Source organism: Microcebus murinus, chromosome X (assembly GCF_040939455.1).
Source record: "Microcebus murinus isolate Inina chromosome X, M.murinus_Inina_mat1.0, whole genome shotgun sequence".
Lineage (NCBI taxonomy): Eukaryota > Metazoa > Chordata > Mammalia > Primates > Cheirogaleidae > Microcebus > Microcebus murinus.
This window is the reverse complement of record NC_134136.1, coordinates 107,128,017-107,152,444: the sequence shown is the minus strand read 5'-3', so window position 1 is coordinate 107,152,444 and position 24,428 is coordinate 107,128,017. Positions and strand designations below refer to the sequence as shown.

General features: G+C 33.4%; 1 protein-coding gene across 9 annotated transcripts in view; it reads left to right on the top strand.

The window, feature by feature from the left end:
• The window catches only part of DMD (dystrophin), a 2,109,452-nt gene that overhangs the window by 587,530 nt on the left and 1,497,494 nt on the right, over positions 1-24,428 (top strand). For 8 of the 9 annotated variants that reach the window (XM_012756891.3, XM_012756894.3, XM_075999225.1 and 5 more), the window contains exon 9: positions 127-258. The exons of the other annotated variant lie outside the window; for it this stretch is intronic. In XM_012756891.3, the coding sequence (XP_012612345.1) occupies positions 127-258 (132 nt within the window). The remainder of the gene's footprint in view (positions 1-126; positions 259-24,428) is intronic. 9 annotated transcript variants of the gene reach the window in all.

Genomic DNA, 24,428 nt, shown 5'->3' with positions numbered 1-24,428 from the left:
TAAACCTTTCATCTCATCATTTCCACCTAACATTCTGTTTTTTAGTGTGTTGAAAAGCAGTCCTTCCAGCTTACTCATGATGTCTCCTCCTCCTGTCTGTCCCCTCCCCCAAACCCTTCTCTGCAGATCACAGTCAGTCTAGCCCAGGGCTATGAGCGAACTCCTTCTTCTCCTAAGCCTCGGTTCAAGAGTTATGCCTACACACAGGCTGCTTATGTCACCACCTCTGACCCCACACGGAGCCCATTTTCTTCACAGGTCTGTCAACATTTACTCTCTGTTCTACAAACCCGAGAACTGCTTCCAAGATAATCTAACATTGCTTTTGCTTCTTTGAATTTTTCAGTGCCTTTTTTCTCCTCCATCAAGAGCTGTTTTGTTTTTCCCAGTTTTATTATTGAATAGATTCTTTCATATGATGCTGTTCTGTTATTGAGACTGCTCTAGGTTTAATATACATTGATTCATCATGAATGAGAATTCTCATAATAGTGATTTGTACCATCATTACATATTTACCTGTTTAAGTTCTTTTTTTACAAAGGCTACCAGTGGTTATTAAAAAAAAAGATGAAGCTCATTAAAAGGTTTATATATTTAACTTTAAAAAGTATGGACAAATATATGAAAATTATCAATCACACCAGGGAGATTTTTCTAGATATGTGATGCATAAAGGTAATAATCAAAGTAAATGTTTTTATTATATTTTCATTCTAAAAATAAATTTATTCTGTTTAAGAAAAATATAACTGCAATCTTCTTCATATGATCTCTTTTAGTATTGCTAATTTAAACTTGTATATAATACTAACTGTAGTGTTTATAAGAAAATGTCACAGTAAAATCAGGTCAGATGCTATGCACCATTTAGTACTTTCTGCATGAGGAATATTCTCACTGGAATTTTTCACCCTTGCAATATTGTAGGAAAACTAAAAATACAGGGAGTTATAGCCTTGTATATGTTAGAGCATGGAAATGAAATGTGGTAGGACTGCTAGTTTTGCAAGAATTTCTTTTTAAAAGAAAGCTTTATTTATTTGGCTCAGTGGAGCCAATTCAAAAAGTTCTTCAGGATGTGACTTTTATCAAAACTATACTATGAATGAGAGTTTAGAAAATATAAACATGATCCTATTGGTAAAAGAAATAGTGTACATTTTTGGAGGCTCATTGATTTTTTTTCAAGATAGTGATATGCATTTAATTAGTGATTTATTTGGCAGTTAATTGATGCATGAGGCTGCAAATTCTGAACTCTGAAAGATTCCCTTGAGGAAACATTTATTTTAAGGCATAGTTATGCCCTCTATCCTTGGCTAATTTTCATGCAAAGCTGAACAAAGGAGAATGGGTGAAAAAGTTTGGGTGAGTCAGTCTCTTCCTCAATTAAATTCCCATCCAAGTTTTCACAAAGGCTAGTTGTATAATCCTTAACAAGAAACTTGACTGGTTTCCTCATTGTCAGTAAATAATAATTCTGCCACACATTATTGAGTGTTTACTATATGACACATGTGCACATATATGAACTCATCTAATCTTTATAAAATCCCTTAGGAATGGGAAGTGCTATATTTATTACATTTTAAGTTTAGCCATCCTTCTCTCTTGCTCCTTCCTGTCACTCCTGACCTCTTGGCTCTCCTCCAACTCTTTCCTGATCCCTAGACTGTTTTTATCACCACTCCCCCTTTGAAATCACAAAGACTTAAGGGATAGGTGCTACCTTCTAAAGTAAAGGAGCATAAGCCAAGGCAAAAATATCAAGGTTTATTTTTCCTCTTTCATTATCACTTTATTGAGCTGCCTTTTGCCTTTTCTGGCAGCACATTTTTACCTCATTACCACCTCATTAAGGCATTGCTCAGGTATGACTCCTTAATGAAGTAATTGCAAATGGACTTAAATCTTGCTAGACTCTATTTGTTCACTCTACTTTTGTGTAAATACCGCCAAATACATAATATGTCATAAAATATTCAACACATTCACTTATCTGTTTTATTTAACATGAGACATTCAAATAAATCTAATGTTTATCCTTTAGAAAAGAAGCAGCAGAAATCACAAGAGATGGGGAGTGATATGTTACTAAAGGAAGCACATCAGAAGGTGATGCTATGCATAGTTAGGTTTGATAAGTTTATGTCTTAAATATTCACACTCACTAAGAACATTTTTTTTCTAGAGTCCCACAAGGACTGAGCCTACACTGCCCCCTGTAGGTTGTATCTGCTCCACTTCAAATGAACTTAAGACAGGCTGAGTTGGATTTCATCAGAGAGTTTTATTCAAGTGTTTACTTGGTGATCTATAAGGAAACACGAAGTTTTCCATGAAGAGAGAGCCTTGCAGATGATTGTCCCCTATGGAAAACATGTGCATGCCTCCTTTCCCCAAACATATCACTATGCTTAGTTTGTTGATTTATTTAGTCACCAAATAAGTATTCTTAGTCCCCAAATCAAATTTTTATTCTGTTCTCATAACTTTCTACTATCCTTGAAGCACATTGTTTCAGAGCCTTTACTCAGCAGGTTCTTATTTCTCTCTAACTATTCTGTATCTCTTTCTGTATCTGGATCTTTCTCCTCTTCCAACTCCGGAGCATAGCAATCTCATGGAAGATCTCTTGGCCCTCTTATCTGTATGCTTATTCTGTTATCAATATGATTTAATCTCCTGGCTTCAATCTGTATGCAAATAACCATCCTATCTATGTTTTCACCACTTGCAATCTCTCTTGACTAACAGCCCCATTTCCAACTCATTTTCAAATCTTTGTTATGTATCTATACCTTGATGTTCACTGTTGTTTCAAACCTAGTATGTCCCCAAGTGAACTGTGTTTCAAAGTTTCTTGTCCTTATTTTGGTATGTCAATGAGCATATGACTCAAAAGTCATTGAGGTTTGCATATGAGACATCCTCTTTCTTCTGTACAGTGATCTGATATTCAGTAAATAAGACATATCTAGTCAATTCTTTCTTTATAACATTTCTTCATTATGTTCCCTTAAGTTTTATAAATGTCCCACTGATTCAGGCCCCTGATACATGTCTTCTACACCACAGAAATATTAATAGCTTTGAAGTTGATATCATTACCTTTAGCTTAACCTCCTTTGAATCAGATTAAATTTTCTTATTCACCGCCTTAGTAATAACATTTATAAAACTGTCTTCGCTTTCTTTTGCTTGTATAGCAAGTCCACTCTCCTAAATTTCCAAAAAAAAGCTCTATGTTCTATTAGCAATTTATATTTTATGCTTGTTACACATTTAATATATTTCATGTCTTCTTCAACCAAATTAAGTCACTTGTTCTCCTCCATAAGTGCCAAGAAATTTCCTGCTTTCCTCAGCCCAGAGTAACTTTTGTTTTCATTTCAAATTGCCCAATTTAGTCCATATTTCAAGGCCTAGTTAGTAAGTGGCAGAGCCTGTATTCAAGTTCAGATTCATCTAATTACAAGAACATGCTCTTTATACTAGGGTAACACTGAATTTTCTCTACTGTGATTATTGTATTAATATATAGCATTGCCCACACATAGAGTAATATTCATCCATTCAGTCATTAAACACTTGTTTATTTATCACCTACTATGTGTCCGATACTATTATAGGATCAAGTGATACATCAGTAAGCAAAAATACAAAACAATTCCTGGCTTCATGAAGGGTATTTAATTATGTGAGAGACATAAAATTTAAAAAAACCAACAAGATAGCAGTATAAGTAAAATAGTATGTTAAATAATATGCAAGTAATATATCTTAAGTAAAGTAAAAATTAGCAGAAAGTAAATTAATAACTGCTAAAAAGAAAAATATAATAAAATAGGAAAGGGGAAGGTGCAATATGTAGTGGGAAGAAAGTTAAAGTTTTAGTTCAGATAACCAGAGAAGGACTCTGAAGGACTAAGAAGGCAAATTTTGAGTAGGGACTGGAAGGAGGCATGGATATCTGGGTGAAGAGAATTCCATGAAGTAGAAACATAGATAATGCACAAGCCCTGAGTTGTGAGGTTAATTTTCTGTAAGTGCAGGGCTGCGTGTGATAGGTGATGGTGTCTGAGATGTAATGGAGTACCAGATCCCATAGGGCTTTGTAAGTAAAGGTGAGGACTTAGACTTTTATTTACCAGTAAGGTGGAAAGCTAATGGTGGAGGGATTTGAGCTCACATTGTCTCGACACAGCTGCTATGTGGAGAATAGACTAAGGGAAGCAAGGATGACAGCAAGGAGACCAGTTAGAATACTTCTGCAACAATTCAGGAAAGATATAACAGCAGCTTGCATCTGGATTACTTTAGTGAGCATGATGGATAATAGGTAAATTCTTTATATATTTTGGAGGACAACCTACACAATTTTCTAAGTGTTTGCTATATTTGAGAATATTTGATTGTTTTAAAAGCCAAAAACAAAGAGGATGGATAAAACTGCTAAGAGACATTAAGCATAGATTGTAAGTAAACTAGTAGCCCATAAGATATTAGTGAAACTTGTGTTTTAAATTTAGCTAGTAAGTAAGCAAATAGCTTGTGAGACACAGGCAGAAGTCATAGTGTGTATTAAATATAGATAGTAACTTAGCAACCTATTATGCATGTTAAAAATAGATGGAATAAATGATGGAATACACAAACTTGCTACTTCTAGATAAAAAGAGATGAAAAGAATAAATCATAAGATATTATAATTTCAGTTCTGGGCTCACAACTACATCATTCATAAATTGGCCACCTGCTGATGACACTCAGTATAGTTATGGCCTCCCATGTGCTCTACCTAAAAAAACGCATATACATCCCATAGCTGTTCAGCAAACTTATGCCTGCATCTCTCCAGTAGAGCAAGTCTGTGTTTGGGCCTCACATACCTTCAGTCTAATGGACCCCTTGTTCAAATCTTACCTTGATTCTGTCCACCACACCATCAGCAGGGAAGGCTGATACAGCAAAAAAATATGAACATTATACAACCCAAGATTTAAATAATATGGCACTTCTATTTGTTCCTTATCCTGATTGTGTTACCCTCCCCATCCCTTCCCCCCTTGCCATATGTCTTAAACACATTTAATAAATGGTATGATATGAGCATCTTAACTAGATATGTGAGCATTTCTATTTCATGACTCTGGGATAACATACCTGATAGCAGAACTGAAGGCCACAATTGCATCAAAGTCATTTCCCACCTGATACAGTAGATGTAACTTAGGAAATAAAGAAACCAAGGGTTACTGTAAGGTTTGTGGCTTAAGCAACTGGCTGCGTGGAATTGCCACCAACCAATATAAGAGACACTGTAGGAGGAGCAGATTTGGATGTGAACATTAGGATCTCAGTTTTGAATGTGTTAATCCTGAGATGCCTATGCAATTTGAATATATGTAAACAAGGGGTTCTAAGATCAGAATTGGAGATATGTAACTTGGAAGTCATCAGGATATGGATAGCATTTCAATCCATTGGCTTGGATGAGATCACCTTGGAAAAAGGTACAGACAGATAAGCGATCTCTATATTTATATATGAAAAGGTAACTGAAAAGGGTATCCAGAAAGGGAAGAGAAAAAGGAGGATGTAGTATTCTGGAATCTAGAAGAAGAATGTGTTTCAGGGAGAGGAGGTTGTCTAACTATTAAGTATTGCTGATTAGTTCAAGCAATATGAGGTTTGTAAATCAGTGAATGTATCAAAGCATCAATCGACTAGGATCTTCGGTATATAGGGATCCTAACATATAGCAGTTATCATAGTGAAATTATTAATAACATCCTTATTCACTCTCAAAACTTTCCCATTTTGACCAGTAAGTTATATGCCCACTCTAGCTTATATGCACTTTGGTAAGAACAATTTAAGTGTATGAGGGGTCTGTGTGTTTGGAGGGGTTGCCGATTGAAGTGGATTCAAAGAGAATGAAAGTGACCAGCTACTTGCATTTTAGCACTTAAAAAACACATTGAATAGTTGATGTCCACGTGAATAAAAGCATACTTCCCTTGGATTAACCCATTCTGATTAACTGATAGTGGGTCTATATATTAGTTTTCTATTGATGCTGTTAACAACTGCAAACACAATGGCTTAAAACAATAGAAATTTATTATCTTACAGTTCTGTAGTTCAGGGCTTCAACATGGGTGGGTCTCATTGGGCTAAAATTAAGGTATCAGCAGGGCTGCCTTCCTTCTAGAGACTATAGGGGAGAATCCATTTTCATGCTTTTTCCAGCTTCTAGAGCAGGAATCCTCAAACTACGGCCCGCGGGCCACATGTGGCCCCTCGAGAACATTTATCCAGCCTGCCGGGTGTTTTTGCCACCGCTGCCTGTCCTGCTTAGCAGCCGACTGGTCCTGGGCCCACAGTGTGCATGTGTGGAATGTGCACCACACTCTCCAATGGCACTCCAACAGTCTGAGGGACAGTGAACTTGGCCCCCTCTTTAAAAAGTTTGAGGACTCCTGCTCTAGGCAATGGTAATACAACAGTAAGTATTCATGTATCTAAACATAAAAAAAAGTTTGAGGACCCCTGTAGAGGCTGCCCATATTCCTTGGCTTATGGTCCCTTTCTATCTTTAAAGATAAAAAGGGAAAATTGTCTTTCTCATATCACACCACTCTGACCTACTCTTCTACCTCCCTCTTGCACTTTTAAGAACCTTTGTAATTACATTAGGCACACTTGGATAATCCAGGAAACTTTACCTTTTTAAGGTCAGCTGATTAGGAAGCTTAATTCCATGTGCAGCCTTAATTCTTTATTGCCATGAAATGTAACATATTCACAGGATACGGGGATAGAACAGGATATATTTGGAGAGGGGGTGATTTCCTTTCTACCACAGTCTAATACTGTAGCATGCAAATCTGAGGAAGGCATCCATTATATGTAACCTAACAATACATCTGGCATCACTTGGTGTTCTCCCAGGTGTCACCACGCAACATTTTGTTCCCTTTCCTTTTTTTGTTGATTGTATATGAGTGTTGTTCTACCAGAGGCATTATGAATTTGCTCTTATGCCAGAAACAATGTAGAAGGAAAAAAAAGTACACACCCATATTTCTGCCCACAAAGACCTTATTTTTCTTTGTTTTCTTTGCACGGCTTAGGGCACAGATGCCCACATTCATTTAATAAACACTTTGAGCCCCAAATAATGTGCTTTGCTCTCTACTAACTCGCAAAGTAAAGAAAACAGGCTTTGAAAGGTTACCCATACCTTGTTTATGCTCATATAATTCTATAAGGAAAAAAGGGAATCATACTACTTGCAATCTTCCCAGACAAATAAAGAGGTACCTCTCTGATTGAACTAATATTTAATATTTCCAGGTTTTAAAAAGTCTTTCAAATACACATTTCATTTAACCATTACAATAAATATGTGAAGTGATTTTATTAGAGTCATATTTTAGGGGCCATTTTAAATGGAATAAAAATTTTGTTGAAGCACCTAGTAACTGGCAGAACTAGGATTTAAACCATATGCCATGACTTTTAGTACAGTTGTGATGTTTCACTATTTGAAACCCCTAGCCAGATTGGCCAGAGGATTTGTCTCATTCTCACCAACTTTGCATATTTCCTCTTAGTCTTTTAATGTCTATAAATACTAAAAGTATGTGGGAAGAAAAATTCTTCCCTCTCCCTCTCCTCTTTGTGTGGTGCACAATTGCTGTTAACCTTCTGGGAGCATACTTACCACCAATAGGACAGGTAAGTATTTATGCATTTGCAAAATAAGAAGAAATTGAGCATTTAAAATAGAGATATTGAATATAAAGTATGCAGAAACATCATAGAGAAGCATCCCCGTATTAGAAAAGATCTGTAAAATATCACAAACTAATAATTATGTCAATCAGTAAAATTGGCTCTTATTGTCACAAAGGGGAAAAAACAGAAAAGCCATACTTACGAGTCTCTTCAAAATAATTAAAGTTGAAATAAAAAGAAAAAAAACAAGTCATCTTTGAAAATGTTAGATGACAAATCTTCATAAAGTATAGGGTTAGGCTAAGATACATTGGATAAAACTAGACAGCTAAAAATGGCACTTAGATATTCTCAAACAGGAGGAAATGAAAACAAAGCACCTGTCATACAAAGTGTGCCCACACCCTCAGTGCTAGTCTCTATTTAAACACAATTGATGCTTCTGAGAGCTTGGGCTCTACCCCTAAGATGGTCTGGTTCTAAAGTTTCATGAACTTACCGACCAGTATAATGTCTTCCCATAACCTCAAGTTCAACATACTTAAAACTGCACTCATCTTTGCCCATAGGTCCAGGGGTCTCTTCTGACATTTATTTTACCCAGGATTTACCCATCCACACGTGTGACTCCTTCTCCTTCAATTCCCTCATACCTAATTAGTTAATTCCTACCCAATTGCCCCTTTGGACTATTTCTGACACCTTTCACTCCTGTCTGTTAGCCTGGATTTCAAGTCCTTCCTTTGATCTACCTGGCAAACCTTATCAATTTTATCTGTCACTCTCCTCCTGTATGACACTCCTCCTTCCATTTGGATCCTGCTTTAATTGTTTGCTTTTAAATTATGCTATTCATTCAGTTTCCTTCCCCATCCTTCTCCTTGCCTCCCCCCTTCTTTCACACATACATGTCAACCTGCACATCCTTTCACATTCGCACAGGGTTTCTTTATAACAATGACTCATACACTAAATGGCAAGTTTCAGGATTTGAATGATAGATTGAAAGAAGTAGTCAAATCAGAAGTTCTACATATCAATTTTTATTTGACTTGTTTTTGCAATAGGATATACTTGAATATGATTTAAAAATAAAAATATAAAATATAGCCAATAGAACTTAAATGACCTTACCACCCTGATCACCCCCTTCTAGAATGCCTGTGTTCATAATTTCAAGTATTGCAGTTTTTCTTATTGGGAAAGAAACTGAGCATCCATGTGCTTAACAATCAGTAGTATTTCCTTCTCTGACAAATTTTCATATGTTTCCCAATTTTTGTAAATTGAAATAGTATTTTTCTTCTTGTCAATTTGCAGGAATTATTTATATATTAAATACATTAGCCATTCTGGTGATATGGAATTGAAATAATGCTCAAAGTTTGTGAGTTCTAGTTTTAATTTGTTTGTGGCATTTTTCGGCATTTAAAATGTTATTTTAAGTGGTTGGGAATTCTTACTCTTTTTTATGGCTTTCTGGTGTTGTTGCTATCATAGGGGAGGGGGAGGAGGTCATATCTGAAAAAGTCTCTGCTATTCAAATGTTGCTTAAGAGATTCTTTCATGGTTTCTTCTAGTTCATTTTTTTAAGAAAAATTTTGATCCTACTAAACTAGTATAAGTTGCAAAATTGAGAATAATTTAAATATTTTCCCTGGTAGCTACCCAGTTGTTGAAACAATGAATGTATGTTGATCATATTTTAAATGTGTGATTTTTTTTCAAGAATAAGGAAATATATTTTAGAAGCTATCCTAGCATATTTTCTCTTATATCCTATTGGACAGGGTTATGTCACATAGATATAATTCTGTCCAATAAAATTATATAATAATTCATTGAGGGATAAGTGAGATGAATTATATAAAGAACATTCCATAGAACAGGCACACTGTAGGATCTTTAAAAAAAAGTGGCAACCAATATCAAGATCACTGCTTTAAATATATCAAGGGTTAGATGAGATTTTATTGTCTGATCTGAGGATCTTATTATATTTTTATCAGCACTTTAATGGGTAGATACAGCCTTAGTTCTGAACTGATTTATAAATAAACTCACAACCTGTGTAGAGTTTGGCAACTTCCTGAGTTAATATGCCGAGTAAAAGAGTCTAAGGAAAAGGATTTACTGACTACCATGATTTACTTAAGCCAGTCAAAAGTCAGTTATCCTTGAATCACATGGCCAAATGGAACAGGGTAATTGCTAAATAAAATCAGATTCTCTGAACAGGAAGGAAGAAGAAAATGGGTGTTAGTAGGTAGCCAGTTTGATAACACTCCAAGGCTTGATGAAATTTGTGTCCAAGACCAGAAATTTCACCATCACCTGGAATATAGTTGAGATATACAGAAACATGCACTTGACACACAGGAACTGGGAATCATGAACTTCTGAAACCCTAAATTGAAACTACATTTACTTGAGAAGGAAGAGTACTAGTTGAGCAAAGAGGAGGGAGCACAAATTCTGACATCATAGAGATCTAGGTTCACATTCTAGCTTTGCCACTTTCTAGTTATGCGACATTGGGAGAGTTTCTTGTACTTTGGGGCCTCAGTTTCCTCATGTGTATTATGGGATTCATATCTAAATCATAGAGCTATTAGGAAGGTTAAGTAACATTAATTATTTAAAGAACATTCCATGATACAGGCATTTTCTTGGTTCCCAATAAAAAGGCAACCAATATTACCATTGTTTTAAATATGTCAGAGGTTAGATGAGACTCTGTGGTCTGATCTGAAGACCCTATTATATTTTTATCAGCATTTCAATGGGAAGATGCAGTATGGGTTCTAAACCGATTTATAAAAAAATTCACAATCTGTATGGAGTTTGACAACTTCCTGAGTTTATATCCTGAATAAAAGATTCTAAAGTAAAGGATATGTTTTTTTAGTTTTAAAGTTGCTGAGGAACAATCTTGGAACCATGCAAAGTGGAACATAGTAAAGCTTCCTTATAAAGCAAGCAAGCAAACAAACAAACAAACAACAAAAAGAAAACACCTGTAGGTGATTTTGTGTCCAGTGATCCTGTGTTGGGAGGGAGCAGGAGAAGAGGAGATTTTTTTACTCTACCATTGGCCCCTCCAAAAACAACTTGTCCCTCAAACTGAACATAGATTGTGTGAAAGAATTGGCAAATGGAGGACACAAAGCCAGCCAGTGGGGAGCACTCCTTAGATTAAAAACATCATTGATCTGCTTCCAGGAAGCCTTTATACTTTCTGATGTGACTGAACAAGTGACCTAGAAACAGAATTGTCAGGTTGAAGCTCAACTCTATAGATCGCTACACTGAAGACTTCTGAGTAGAATTTTAAAACTGGAGGGACGTTGAACATCTTTTCATATACCTGTTGACCATTTGTTTTCTTTGGAGAAATGTCTGTTTAAGTCTTTAGCCCACTTTTTTTTTTTTTTTTTTTTTGAGACAAAGTCTCACTTTGTTACTCAGGCTAGAGTGAGTGCCGTGGCGTCAGCCTAGCTCACAGCAACCTCAAACTCCTGGGCTCAAGCAATCCTGCTGCCTCAGCCTCCCGAGTAGCTGGGACTACAGGCATGCACCACCATGCCCGGCTAATTTTTTCTATATATATTAGTTGGCCAATTAATTTCTTTCTGTTTATAGTAGAGACGGGGTCTCACTCTTGCTCAGGCTGGTTTCGAACTCCTGACCTTGAGCAATCCGCCCGCCTCGGCCTCCCAGAGAGCTAGGATTACAGGCGTGAACCACGGCGCCCGGCCTTTTAGCCCACTTTTAATTGAACTTTTAGATTTTTTTTGTTATTGGGTTATAGGAGTCTCATATATTTTGGAAATTAGCAACATATCAGTTATAAGATTTGGAAATATTTTTCCCATTTCATAGGTTGCCTTTTCATGCTTTTGATTGCTTCCTTTTCTAAGCAAAAGCTTTTTAGTTTTATATAGTCCCACTTGTCTTTTTTTATTTTTGTTGCTTGTGCTTTTGATGTCACATCCATGAAATCATTGCCAGGATGAATGTCACAAAGATTTTCTCTACATTCTCTTCTAGGAGTTTTATAGATTCAAGTCTTACATACATTTTGAGTTGATTTTTGTATAGGATATATGATCATCCAATTTCCTTCTTTTACATGTGGATATCCAGTTATCCTCAAAGCATTTGTTGAAGGGACTATATGCTTTCCTCATTGTGTATTCTTGGTGTCCTTGTTGAAGATCAGTTGACCATATATGTCTGGATTTATTTCTGGGCTATTTTGCTCCATTCGTCTTTAAGTTTGTTTTCATGCCAGTATAATTTGTTTGAATTGATGTAGCTTTGTAATATATTTTTAATCAAGAAGTGTGATGCTTCCAGTTTTGTTCTTTCTCAAGATTAATTTGGCTACTTATGATCCTTTGTGGTTCTATATGAATTTTAGATTTTTTTTCTATTTGTGTAAAAACCATCCTAATTTTAATATGCATGACATTTGATCTGTAGATTGTTTTGGATATTATGGACATTTTAACAATTTTAAATCCTCTAATCCATGAATGTGGGATGTATTTTCATTTGTTTGTGTCTTCTTTAATTTCTTTCATCAATGTTTTGTAGTTTTCAATGGACAATTTTTGACCTCTTTAGTTAAGTTTATCATTATATATATTTTTTTCTTTTTGGTTCTATTGTGAATGGGATTTCTTTCCTAATTTCTTATTCTGATAGTTCATTATTAGCGTGTAGAAACCAAACTGATTTTTGTTTATTGATTTTGTATGCTATAACATTACTGATTTTGTTTATTAGTTCTAATTTTTTATGAAGTCTAGGGTTTTCTGTTTATGATATCATGTCATCTGAAAACAGGGATGATATTATTCTTCCTTTCTAATATAGATGCCTTTTATTTCTTTTTCTTGCCTACTTGCTGTAGCTAGGGCTTCTAGCTGTGTTGAACTGTCTAGCTGTTCTACTGTGTTGAACAGAAGTGGCAAGAATGAACGTATTTGCCTTGTTCCTGATCTGAGGAAAGACTTTCAGTTTCTCATTGTTGAGTATGTCGTTAGCAGTGGTCTTTTCATAAATGGCCTTTATTTTGTTGAGACAATTTCCTTCTATTCCTGTTTTTTGAGAGTCATTTCTTGTTGTTTTTAATAATAAAGTGGTGTTGAATTTTGTCAAATACTTTTAAGCATCTATTAGGGATATCATGTGTTTTTTTAATCATTTAATGTGGTGTGCCACACTAATTGATTTTCATATGTTGAACAATCCTTGCATCCCAGGGATCAATCCTATTTGGTTATGGTGTATGATCCTTTTAAATGTTCTGTTAAAGTCAGTTTGTTAGTATTTTGTTGAGGATTTTGGCCTCTGTATTCATCAGAGGTATTTACGTGTAGTATTCTTATGATGTCTTTTTCTGGCTATGGTATCAGGGTAATGTTGATTTCATAAAATGAGTTTGGAAGGGTTCTTTCTACTTCAGTTGCTTTAAGAAGAGTTTGGGAAGGCTTAGCATTAATTACTATTATTTTTTTTTTGATGTTTGGTAGTCTTGGGCTTTTCTTTAGTGGGAGGTTTTTAATTACTAATTACCGATTCACTCTCATTACTTGTATTGGTCTATTAAGATTTTCTATTTCTTCATGACTCAGCCTTGATAGGTTTTATGCTTTTAGGAATTTATCCATTTTTCTCAGTTGTCCAGTTTGTTGGCATATAATCATTCATAGTGGTCTGTTATAATCCTTTCTATTCCTGTAGCACAGTTATAATATCTCCCCCTTTGTTTCTGATTTTATTTATTTGAGTCTTCTTTCTTTTTACTTACTTAGTCTAGCTAAGGGTTTGTCTATTTTGTTTATCTTTTTAAAAAAGCAAGTCTTAGTTTCTTTGATGTCTTTTATTTTTTCTGGACTCCATTTCATTTATTTAGACTCTGATTTTTATTGTACTCTTCCTTCTGCTAACTTTGGGCTTAATTCTTCATTTTCTAGTTCTTTGAAGTATGAAGTTAGGTCACTGATTTGAGATCTTTCTTCTTTTATAATACAGGAGTTTCTCTTTCTAAACTTCAGTCTTAGTACAGTTTTTGCTACATCCCATAAGTTTTGGTACTTGTATTCTTGTTTCCATTAGTCTTAAGATAATTTTTTTCTTACTCCTTTTTTTTATTTCTTTGACCTATCATTTATTCAAAAGTATGCTATTTAATTTCCTCATATTTATGAATTTTCCAGTTTTCCTTCTGCTATTGGTTTCTAGTTTTTTTCTATTGTGGTTGGAAAAGATAATTGGTATGATTTCAATATTTTTCATTTTCTTAAGAATTGTTTTTTGATCTAACATATGATCTATCCTGGATAATGGTCTGTAGTGGCCTGAGAAGAATATATATTCTTTTACAGTTGGGGGGAATATTCTGTATAGGTCTGTTAAGTCCAATTGGTCTGTATTGCTGTTCAAGCCTGTTATTTATTTGTTGATTTTTCTCTGTGGTGGATATATATATTAGTGAGAATATGGTAAAGTATCCTACTAGTATTATATTCCTATATATTTCTCTTTTTATTTCTGTTAATTTTTGGATAAAGGCAGGAAGAAACACACCTGCCTAAGTAACATCATGTGAAGTGTTTTAGAATTTTTAAATTTCATGTACACAATATTCTTCTATTTAGAATCAGATTCTGAGTCAGACATATTAATATTACAGGTGTACATTTTATTCATTTACTCAGCCAGTAAGTATTAAGTATATATTATCTAAGATAACTCTCCTAGGATCTGAAATTATTTCACTGGACAAGATGGAAATGTTATTTGTCTTCATGATGCTTAATTTATAGAGGGAAAAGGAGCAAAATATTTTTTTTCCTTAGCTCTTTTTTTTTATTTTATTTCAAGAAAATATGAGAGTACAAACATTTTGGTTGCATTTCATATCTTGCCTCTCCCTAGTAAGGGTTAGAGGTATGCCCCTCCCCTCCACAATGCTCACCACATCCCTCAGATGTGGGTCTAGCCCCCCAACTCCCAAACCCTAGTGAACACCATCACCATTTGAGCACCATAATGTTAATCAGTCAGTACCAATTTGATGGTGAGTACATGTGGAGCTCATTTTTCTGGTATTGTGTAACCTCACTTTGGATAATGGGCTTAAGCTTAATCCAAGATAATATAAGCACTGCTAGCTCACTGTCATTTCTTAGAATTGAGTAATATTCCATTGTGAGCATATACCAAATTTTAATAATCCACTTGTGAATTGATGGGCACTTGGGTTGTTTCCATGTCCTTGCCATAGTGAATTGTGCTGCCATAAACATTTGGGTGCAGATGCCTTTATAATAGAATGTCATATGCTCTTTTGGGTAGATGCCTAACAATGCTACTGGTGGATTGAATGGTATTTCTATTTCTAGCTGTTTGAGGTATCTCCAAATTCTTTTCCACAAAGGTTGCAGTAATTTGCAGTCCCACCAGCAGTGTAAGAGTGTTCCTGTCTCTCCACATTCTCACCAGCATTTGTTGTTTTGGGATTTTTTGATACAGGCCAATCTCACTGGGGTTAGAAGACAGAATAATGGACAACAAACATATTAAAAATGCTCAACATCTCTAATCATTAGAGAAATGCAAATCAAAATATTTTAAAATGAAACTAAAATGACTATAAATTGTGAGAAACGCTGTAAAGGAAATGAACAGGGGTTGAATTAAAAAATAATGATGTTAAAATTACTGAAACATTCTTGTACTCATAGTCCAACAATGTAGAGGCTTATAAAATTGATTCAGTGTAAGTTTACACTGAATAATATTCCGTAGCTTATTACCTCAGAGAGACACTAAATTCAATGATAGTTTTAAATAAAAAATACTGTAATATTTCAAATGTGCTTATCAATTGCTAATTACAAAACAGACTGCCAAAGATTTAAACTGACTTTAAATACTTTCAAAAGTATAATCATATTACTGTGTTAATGTATTTTGAACATATTATTAACCAAACGGTTTCTGATAATAATTACAGAAAGTGCTGGGCAATATACCTTCAAAAAAAGGACTTATTTTAAGGAAAGCCCTCATTAATGACCAAAATTTTATAAGAATAGTATGATCAAAAGACATAATTTATTATAAAGGTGCATCTGTATTTGGGAAATGTATTAAATGCATAGTATGTAATTTACATTTATTATTTCTCATTTTCAAAATAACTTTATGAAGATTTAACTCTATCTTATAGATTAGAAAACTTAGGCTAAATGAAAACATTTGAGCAGTGTGGGAATGTTATTTTTCTACTGGATACATATGTGATAATTCTGTATGAGCACAGGGACTTTTTGTCATGTATATCACAAATGTATTTCCTGTTTTGTCCTATTTAGTCTATTCATGTTTATTTAGACATAATTCAAATTTAATAGGGTCACATTTTTCAAAAAAAGATTAAAGAGTATTCTGTAGCAAAGAGATTCAGTTGTGCCTTCTCTTGAGATGAAAACAGGAGTGTGAAAGGAAACTAGTTCTTCTGTGGGACTTGAATATACCATTGTCCTTCTATGCCTCAGTTTTCTCATTTCTAAAATGAAGATAATTTTAACTTTATATGGTGGCTAAAATAATTAACACATAGTATTAATATATGTGAGAAAAGCCGTCATTGACCTTCTTATGCAACAGACACTCAATAAGTGTTTAAATGTGAAGAATTATTTATAATAATACAGGTCAATGTTCCCACATTTTGAATTGTATTTACAAATTATGATATAATCTTAAAAATAATGTAAATCCAAAAATGAAAGTTCATTTTTACATTTGGCAAAGATACTTGGAGTTTCTGGAAGAGATGATACATAATTTAACCAACCTTCCTGGAAAATGAGTTTTCCCGCGTGTCTCTTGATACTGAGATAGCTCCAAAGGTGCAGCTGTGTAGATGATATAAAAACGGACTCCATTTTTGCAAAACAAGGATTTCGGAAAGATCTCATTTAACTCATGTTTATTACATTTTATGTGGTTTTGTGTGTCCTTAAAGGTTGAGTGAATGATTGGATGGAACTGAGCTAATCTGTTTGTGTTACAATGTTTAAACAGATAAGGGGGCTTATTTGTGTTCATTAATAGATTGTTTGGATCTCCTTGTGTAAGGTGGATTCAATATATCTTTTTTGGCTTATTTTTGGTATCTTAAAGAATATCTTTGCCAAAAATTTATTTTAATACCCTTTTTACAAATCACATAAATTTTTGAGGAAGTAAGAATATGTGTTAAAATTTTAATTCATCTTCCTATTTGCTGTGTGATTCAATTTTTAGTCTCTTAGAATGCCTGTGTAATGCTTAGCTCACCTGTGTAATATAGGCATGATTATCTTGTTCTCCAGTTACTATTGGAAAGTAGCAAGCACCTGAAAATTTAGAAGCATATGAAAACAATATTCATTTTTATAATTATGGCTCTTGATTCTGGGGTTCAACTGGGCTTAGGGCTTCTCATGCAGTTGAAATAAGACAGTAGCTAAAGCTCAGGCCAAAGTCATTGTGAAGGCTTCTTTACTCACATGTCTCTGGTGGCTAATACTGGAACTTCGGCCAGAGCAGTTGTCTGGAACACCTATATATGACCTCTCCATGTAATCTGCAGTCCCTCAAAAAATGCTGTCTGGATTCTGAGAGCAAAAGATTCAAAGAGTACCAACCAGAAGCTTTATTGCTTTTTGTGACTTTGTCTTGGAAGACACAGTGTAGCTTCTGCCAGGATCACAATTCCACACATATTCAAGAGGGAGAAACATAAACTCAACTCTTTATGGAGAAGTGTCAATGTTAGTTACACTGTAAGAAGAATATGTAGGGTGAAACGTATTGCTGTATCCATCTTAAATATATACAATCTGTCAGAATCTACAAGATTCTTATGAGGAACAGAGATCAGTTAAGAAAAGTTGCTAGCATGGTGCCTAGCAGGTGACTATACTTGTTTTAAGTAAGCTTTTACAGATCTTGAAATATCTAAGCTCTTGATTAAGTTTCCGAATGTCTTTGCCTATAAGCATCACAGAGTAGGCTCTGCGATAGCCAAGTATCATTAAAAATTTACTTGGGAAGATTTATATGTGTTATTTAATACTAAGAGTATTAAATAGATGGAACAAATTTCATATTCTTAATTTTACAGATGAAGAAACTATACCTCATAGATACTAAATCATGTAACTAACGTGACAGTAGAAATATTGGACCTAGGATCCTGATACCTTAAATTTTAGTAAATATTATTTCTCTTTAGGATTGTAATTATTTTAAGCTAATTCACCACAATGTCTGTAGAACATTTTCTGTAGAATAACCTCTAGTTTCTACATTCATTAAATGATTTGATGTTCTGTTTTGCATTAATTTTATTGTTTATTGCAATCTTTTGGTTTTGGGGGATATTTTATTATTTTTAATCATTACTCTTTAATTAAAATAATTAACCTTATTTTTTAATGACACCATATTCAAAGTGTGGTTACATCAAAATTAAGATGTATGACAACCTTTATTGAAAACTTATTTTATACAGATATATTTCCTAAAGTGTAATTAGAGAATGTACATATCTAATTATAATCCCTGATATAAAACTACATTAGCACCTATCCTTACATATTATGGTCTTTGTCTACAAATAATATCATTGCAAAATATGGAATAATGCTTAAAGAATCAGCATAAACTTCTTACCAAACTTTGAGAGCAACATAGGGCCTTTTGTAATGTAATATATGTGATAAATCCAATGTTGATGAGTTTCAAATCTACTGGCAAATTTTTTATTTTCACTAATAATTTACCCCTTAAAACTTGTAAATGAAAAAAAACTTGTAAACATAAAGAAAAAGATAAATTATTTCAAAGGAATATCTTTTTTAGTAGTAATTACTTTAGAGTGATTGTAAAATCAACATAATTAGCATTCATATAAACTAGTTTGTACATGATAAGCTTTGATAAGAATGCAGTCATCATTTTTTTTAATTTTGAAAATGTTATGAATTAAATCTTTGAGGAAAGAAACTATCTTTGAAAGGTTTAAAGATGAGTTGATAGTATTGTGACTCCTTATTTCCACATCATTTGCCTGCTGATTTGGTTACAGAAAGCCATGTTCCTTTTTCACCTATATCAAATCCAGATTTGTGAGATTGGCATTTTAAATATTTATTTCTATTAGTTCAGTAATTCACAGTGTAATGATGCCAATGATGATAGCTATACATAACAATGGGATTACTTCACAATAAAATTTACTTATAGTGAACATTTATGAAAATGTTTATTAGGTTTCTCTGGGATCTCTGGTTAATTTAAAATCTTAGTGCATTTTATCTTCATTATAACATATCCCAAGGAAATTTTTGGCTGAAAGATTAGCATTATAAGAAGAGTACTTTAATTAGAAATTTCTATATTGTGGGTCAGATTGCTAAATCCAGTGGCAATTATCTGCTTCCTGAGATATGTAGTTCTCTTTCTGAAGCATTAAAATTTACTTTATAATACCTCAAAAAGTCATTTCAAGAGGAAATTTGGATCATTAATGGAATTAGAAATAAGATGTGCCCATGGATTCTTTTACTTCTATTTCATCATTTAAATTTCATGTGAGCTGGATGATTAAAGTGATTTTAACTATTTGGTACTTCAAATAGTTCAGGAACCCAAGTATGCCAGAAGCACTATACTATTATGATTAATTAACTAATTGCTCATTGCCCACTTGATCCTAGAACCCAGGAATAAATGTGAAATTAAGTATCTATAAGCTCTTAAAAATCTTACCATTTCATAGTCTATGATTATAGTAGTTATTTATTGAATAGGTGAAGGTAATTATTAAGGCAATTCTTGTTGTATCATGTATTGCTTAGAAAGTATACAAGAAAGACCATGAAGAAAGTTAAAAGACAAATAATAAATTAGGGAAATTTTCTGTAACATTTATAACATACAAAAGATTACTAGTCATCATATATAAATAACTCTGGAAAATCAATAAGTAAAAGCAGAACAGCCCAATGGGAAAATTCATGAACAATATGTGTCACAAAATGACAAAAGAAGAAAAAATCCATATATCAGTAAGTATAGAAAAAGACATTCTACCTGCTCAGTAATAAAAAGATAAACAATATAAAACAAGGAAATCATTTTTAGCTACCAGATAGGCAGAATGAAATGCTGATAACACTGATAATTTCCAGAGCATAGGGAAACAGCAAATCTCAAAAGTTATAAGAGGACTTATGACAGACTAAATGGATGCTGTACTTCTGGAGCATATTGTTTTTCAATAAAGCTCAAAATTTAAATATGTAAAATTTTAGATACCCATTTGTACCTCAAGAAATTTATCTAAGGGCAATAATCTGATGAGTGCAATGATGTAAGAAATAGTTAAAACATTTTTTAAAGAGTGAAAGTTTAGATATGACCTGAATATTCATCACTATAGAATTGATAAAAGTTAGGGTAAATATATTTAATGCAATATCACTCAGCCTTTAAAAATCATGCTATAGATATATGCTTATTACCATGTTGTAAAGATAGGTTTGATATGGTTAGGTTAGAGGAGAAAGTTGCAAATAGTGTACAGAACATAATTATGCATTGTGTGTATATATGTGTGTGTATGTATAGATATAGTTATATACCTACAACAACACATATGTACTACCAATAATACTAAACACATACAGTATATATGTTCTCTTCTAAGTTATATATATGGCCTATCTCCAGCAACACTTTCCTTTTTAGACTTATTTCCCTAGTCCCATCACCATAACTAGGACTCCAAATTCATTATAAATATATAGTGTATATGAAGGTGTGTGTGTATGTGTATTCATACATATGTATGATATATATGAGATATTTAATTTTTGCTGCAATGGTGCTATTTTTATTGGAAATTTAACAACTTAGTAACTAGATTCTTACACTCTTGATTTTTAGGGAAATAAGCAATTACTACTCAATGGCCCTTGAAAAATTGAGGAAATAAGTCTAAATAGCCTCCTGTTAGATGAACAGCTATATTCATTTCTTCATTCAATAAACAATTATTGAGTAATGATTATGTCCTAGTAACTACAATAAAGTTTCTTATTAGGATAATCTGATTTTAGTTGAGAAACTTACTAATACATCATAATATGCAGGCTAAAGACAACTGTTTAAATGTGTTAGTAGTCACTTAATATTTATTAATTGCCATCTATGCCAGTTGTTCTAGATCTGGTTACTAAATTTCACTACCTTAAACAATTTGCTCATGTAACATGGACATTGTAAGTCAGAAAGGGAACTCTAGACAAAAGGAAATATAAAATAAAAACATGGTCGTTCCTCAAGAAGTTGGTTTAGTGGTATGAATCCTTCCAGCATAAAAAAAATAATAATTTACAAAATTAAAAGTATAATGCAAATTAACTTGCTGAAATTCATGGGAACATGTGTGATGTTTGACTACTTTATTATATTAATAAATATCTCAAAATGCAATAAAAGGCTTTAGGGGATAATGAGCTCTCTTTTTGAAGAGGCATTTAATCACAAACTAGATAATGAGACTGGTAATAAAAGGGAGTAAGTCATTGGACACATCGTTTTTAAATCTGTTCACCTACTATGTGCAGGAACCATATAATTGTCTAAGAAGACCTTTTGTTTCCTTTGCTAGCCTAAAATCTAGCAAAGGAATCGAAATGCTGATAACACTGATAAAATCCATAATCCTAATCTGTGATTCTTATTGAGCAATAGTAACTATTATAGAATGAGAGATAATGAACCAAGCATGGGGGACACATGTTATTGCTCTTAAGAAAATTATAAACTTAGTATAGAACATGTTTGGAGTAGCTCTAAGTTCTGGAATAATTTTACTTTACACATAGAAGAATATCCAAAATCCCTGCATGATCTATTCCTGAGATATCTTATCCTCTTTCCTATTCTTAACCCCATCACTCAGCTCCAGATACACTGGCCTACTAGCTTTGCATCAAATAAGCCAAGCATACTTGCAGGTCAGGAACTTTACACGTGGATTTCCCTCTTCCTGGAAGATTCTTTCCCGGATATGCATATGTCTCACTTACTAACCTTACCAGGACCCAAAGAGATATTTTCTGACTAACCTATCTTCTGTGCTTCCACTATTGCTCTCTATCTCCTTTCCAAGCTTTACATAATTCCCTCATTATATTTATCACTACCAACATTATGATATTTGCAAGTTGTTTTCTCCTAATGAGTGAAAACTCCAAGAGGGAAAGGATTCAGAGTCTAGAACACACAGTAGGTACTCAAAATGTATTGATCAAATGAATTAATACATAGGATATTTATATTATATGCATAATTATCTCATTGTATTACATATTCTAAGACAAGATTGAATGAACATCAATACTTATAGTAGCAGCAACTGAAGATCCTAATAAATTATCTAGGGTTTTAGAAGCAGGTCCTACAATATGAAACCTGCTGTGATAGTTTTACATCATCTTCCTTTGCTCATTATAAATTATTAATCCCATCAACAGTACTTTAACAAAATATCTACATATAAAAGGAGAAATAATACGAGATAAGATATGCCACCTTGTATTTCAAATATGTGTTTTATTTTCCAAATTAACCTCAGTGGTTCGGGAGGTGCTAAAAATACAGGTTTGTGAAGCTCTGAATCATAAGCCTGTTGAATGGGGTTCAAGAGTCTGCAGTTTATGCACCTCACAATGGTCCATGGACAGGTACTCAGACAGTTTTCACAGAGTAATTTCATCTTGAACAGTGCACTTGAGGAAGCTTAGATAAGTGAAGGAAAGGGTGAAAATATTTTAGGTAGTACATGACTTTAGTAAATAACATTACTAAAGCTGGAGAGGTAAGCCTGTGTTCGAGTGATGGAAAACACATTCCTGGAAATTTTCACTGCCCTAAGAATCTTGATTACCTCAGTAGCAATAAGATTAAGTAGAGATGAAAATTATCACTTATTGACTAAGGGTAGAAATGTATGGAGGAGGAATTGGTGAAAAGTGATATAAAACCTAACTAGAAAGTAAATAAGCCCAGAGAAGAAACCACAAGTAGAAGAGTATATATGGATTCACAAACTTTGCTGCTCTCTAATATAGGGATTTTAAATAACCTGACGGTTTTCTGTTCACAACAACTTTCACTGTGTGTAAGTGTGTGTGCAAGTGAACAAGTGAACAAGGGAGACAAGGAGACTGAGGATGAGAGTAGGGAATAGGGGGAAAGAGAGAGAGAACAAACAATTTGAAGCTCAAAATAAAATTTCTCTTTTTAAATAAATTTTGAATATATTACATTATTGGCTTATGTGAAGTTCTCACAAATTTTTGAAGTAATATTAAATATATGACAAATGTTGGACATTACTAATTTGAGATGCCATACTCAAGTTTAAGTGAAAGATATGCTCTTAGTAAAGAAAAACAATTATAAGGAGCTTTTCCCACCTTTTACTAAGAGGATATTTTAATAGTGTACAAAAGTCGATTAAGATTTATAGACAAAGAGCCTTTGCCTTGGTGAAACTTATTATACTCACTGACTGAAAGACCATTTGTGAGAGGAATTTTATTTTTGTTGGAGAAAAAGATTAGGCCATTGTCAAAACTAATATTTGAAGTCTGTATTTGAATCTATTAGAATTTCTTAGTGATTATTTTAATAAATGTTACATAAAATATTAGGAAAAATATTTACATAGTCATATGTGTGAATCATAAGTGATACTATAGCTTCCCTTTTAGGAGTATAAAAGGCTACAGAGAAATGAACATAAATGATTTGGCAAACATTTCTTGGGTCAATTTCAGTTTTGATATACCGTGAGAAGAATGTGAAAGAAAAGTGATTAGTATTTTTTTTTTTTACTTAAATGTTTTAAATGTCTTTCTCTTACTTGGACTATTATAACCTTTATTTTACTATTATTTTACTAAATCCATCCACTTCCCCATATAAGGAAAATAATATTTTCATTTTCATTAAAGGCAGCTTTTCTGCCTTTTCCTCACTCCCATCTTAAGAAATCTTCTTTGACTTTCTACTTTCTCTCACTGCCTAGTATTAAGATGCCTTTTGCTACCTGTGTTTGAGTTATAATTAGTTCCTAAGAAAGCCTTTTCCTAGACTTTAAGAACAGTTATACATGAAATTATTTGCCAGTTTTGTTCATTCACTTAACAAGGAAGAAAAAAAAAAAGAAAGAAAGAGTTAAGACAATGTCCATTCACTAAATGCTATTCACTAAATCTGAATCACATATTGTGGAATATCAGTAGATTTCAAGAACAAGCCAATCTATCTTACTAAAAAACCAACTATTAAGTGTGTTGATCTTTTCTATTGTTTTCTAGTCTCTATTTCATTTATTTCTGCTCTGATATTTATTGTTTCTTCCCTTCTACTAACTTCTATGGAATAACCCCAGCCACGCCACACCATGAAGCACAAGATACAACTGTAGAAACACAAAAGGCTCAACTATGACATTGTGTTAAACATTGACCAATCTCTCCTAGCATATCTAACAATATTAATCACTTAGATAATTTATTACTGTCATATATCTT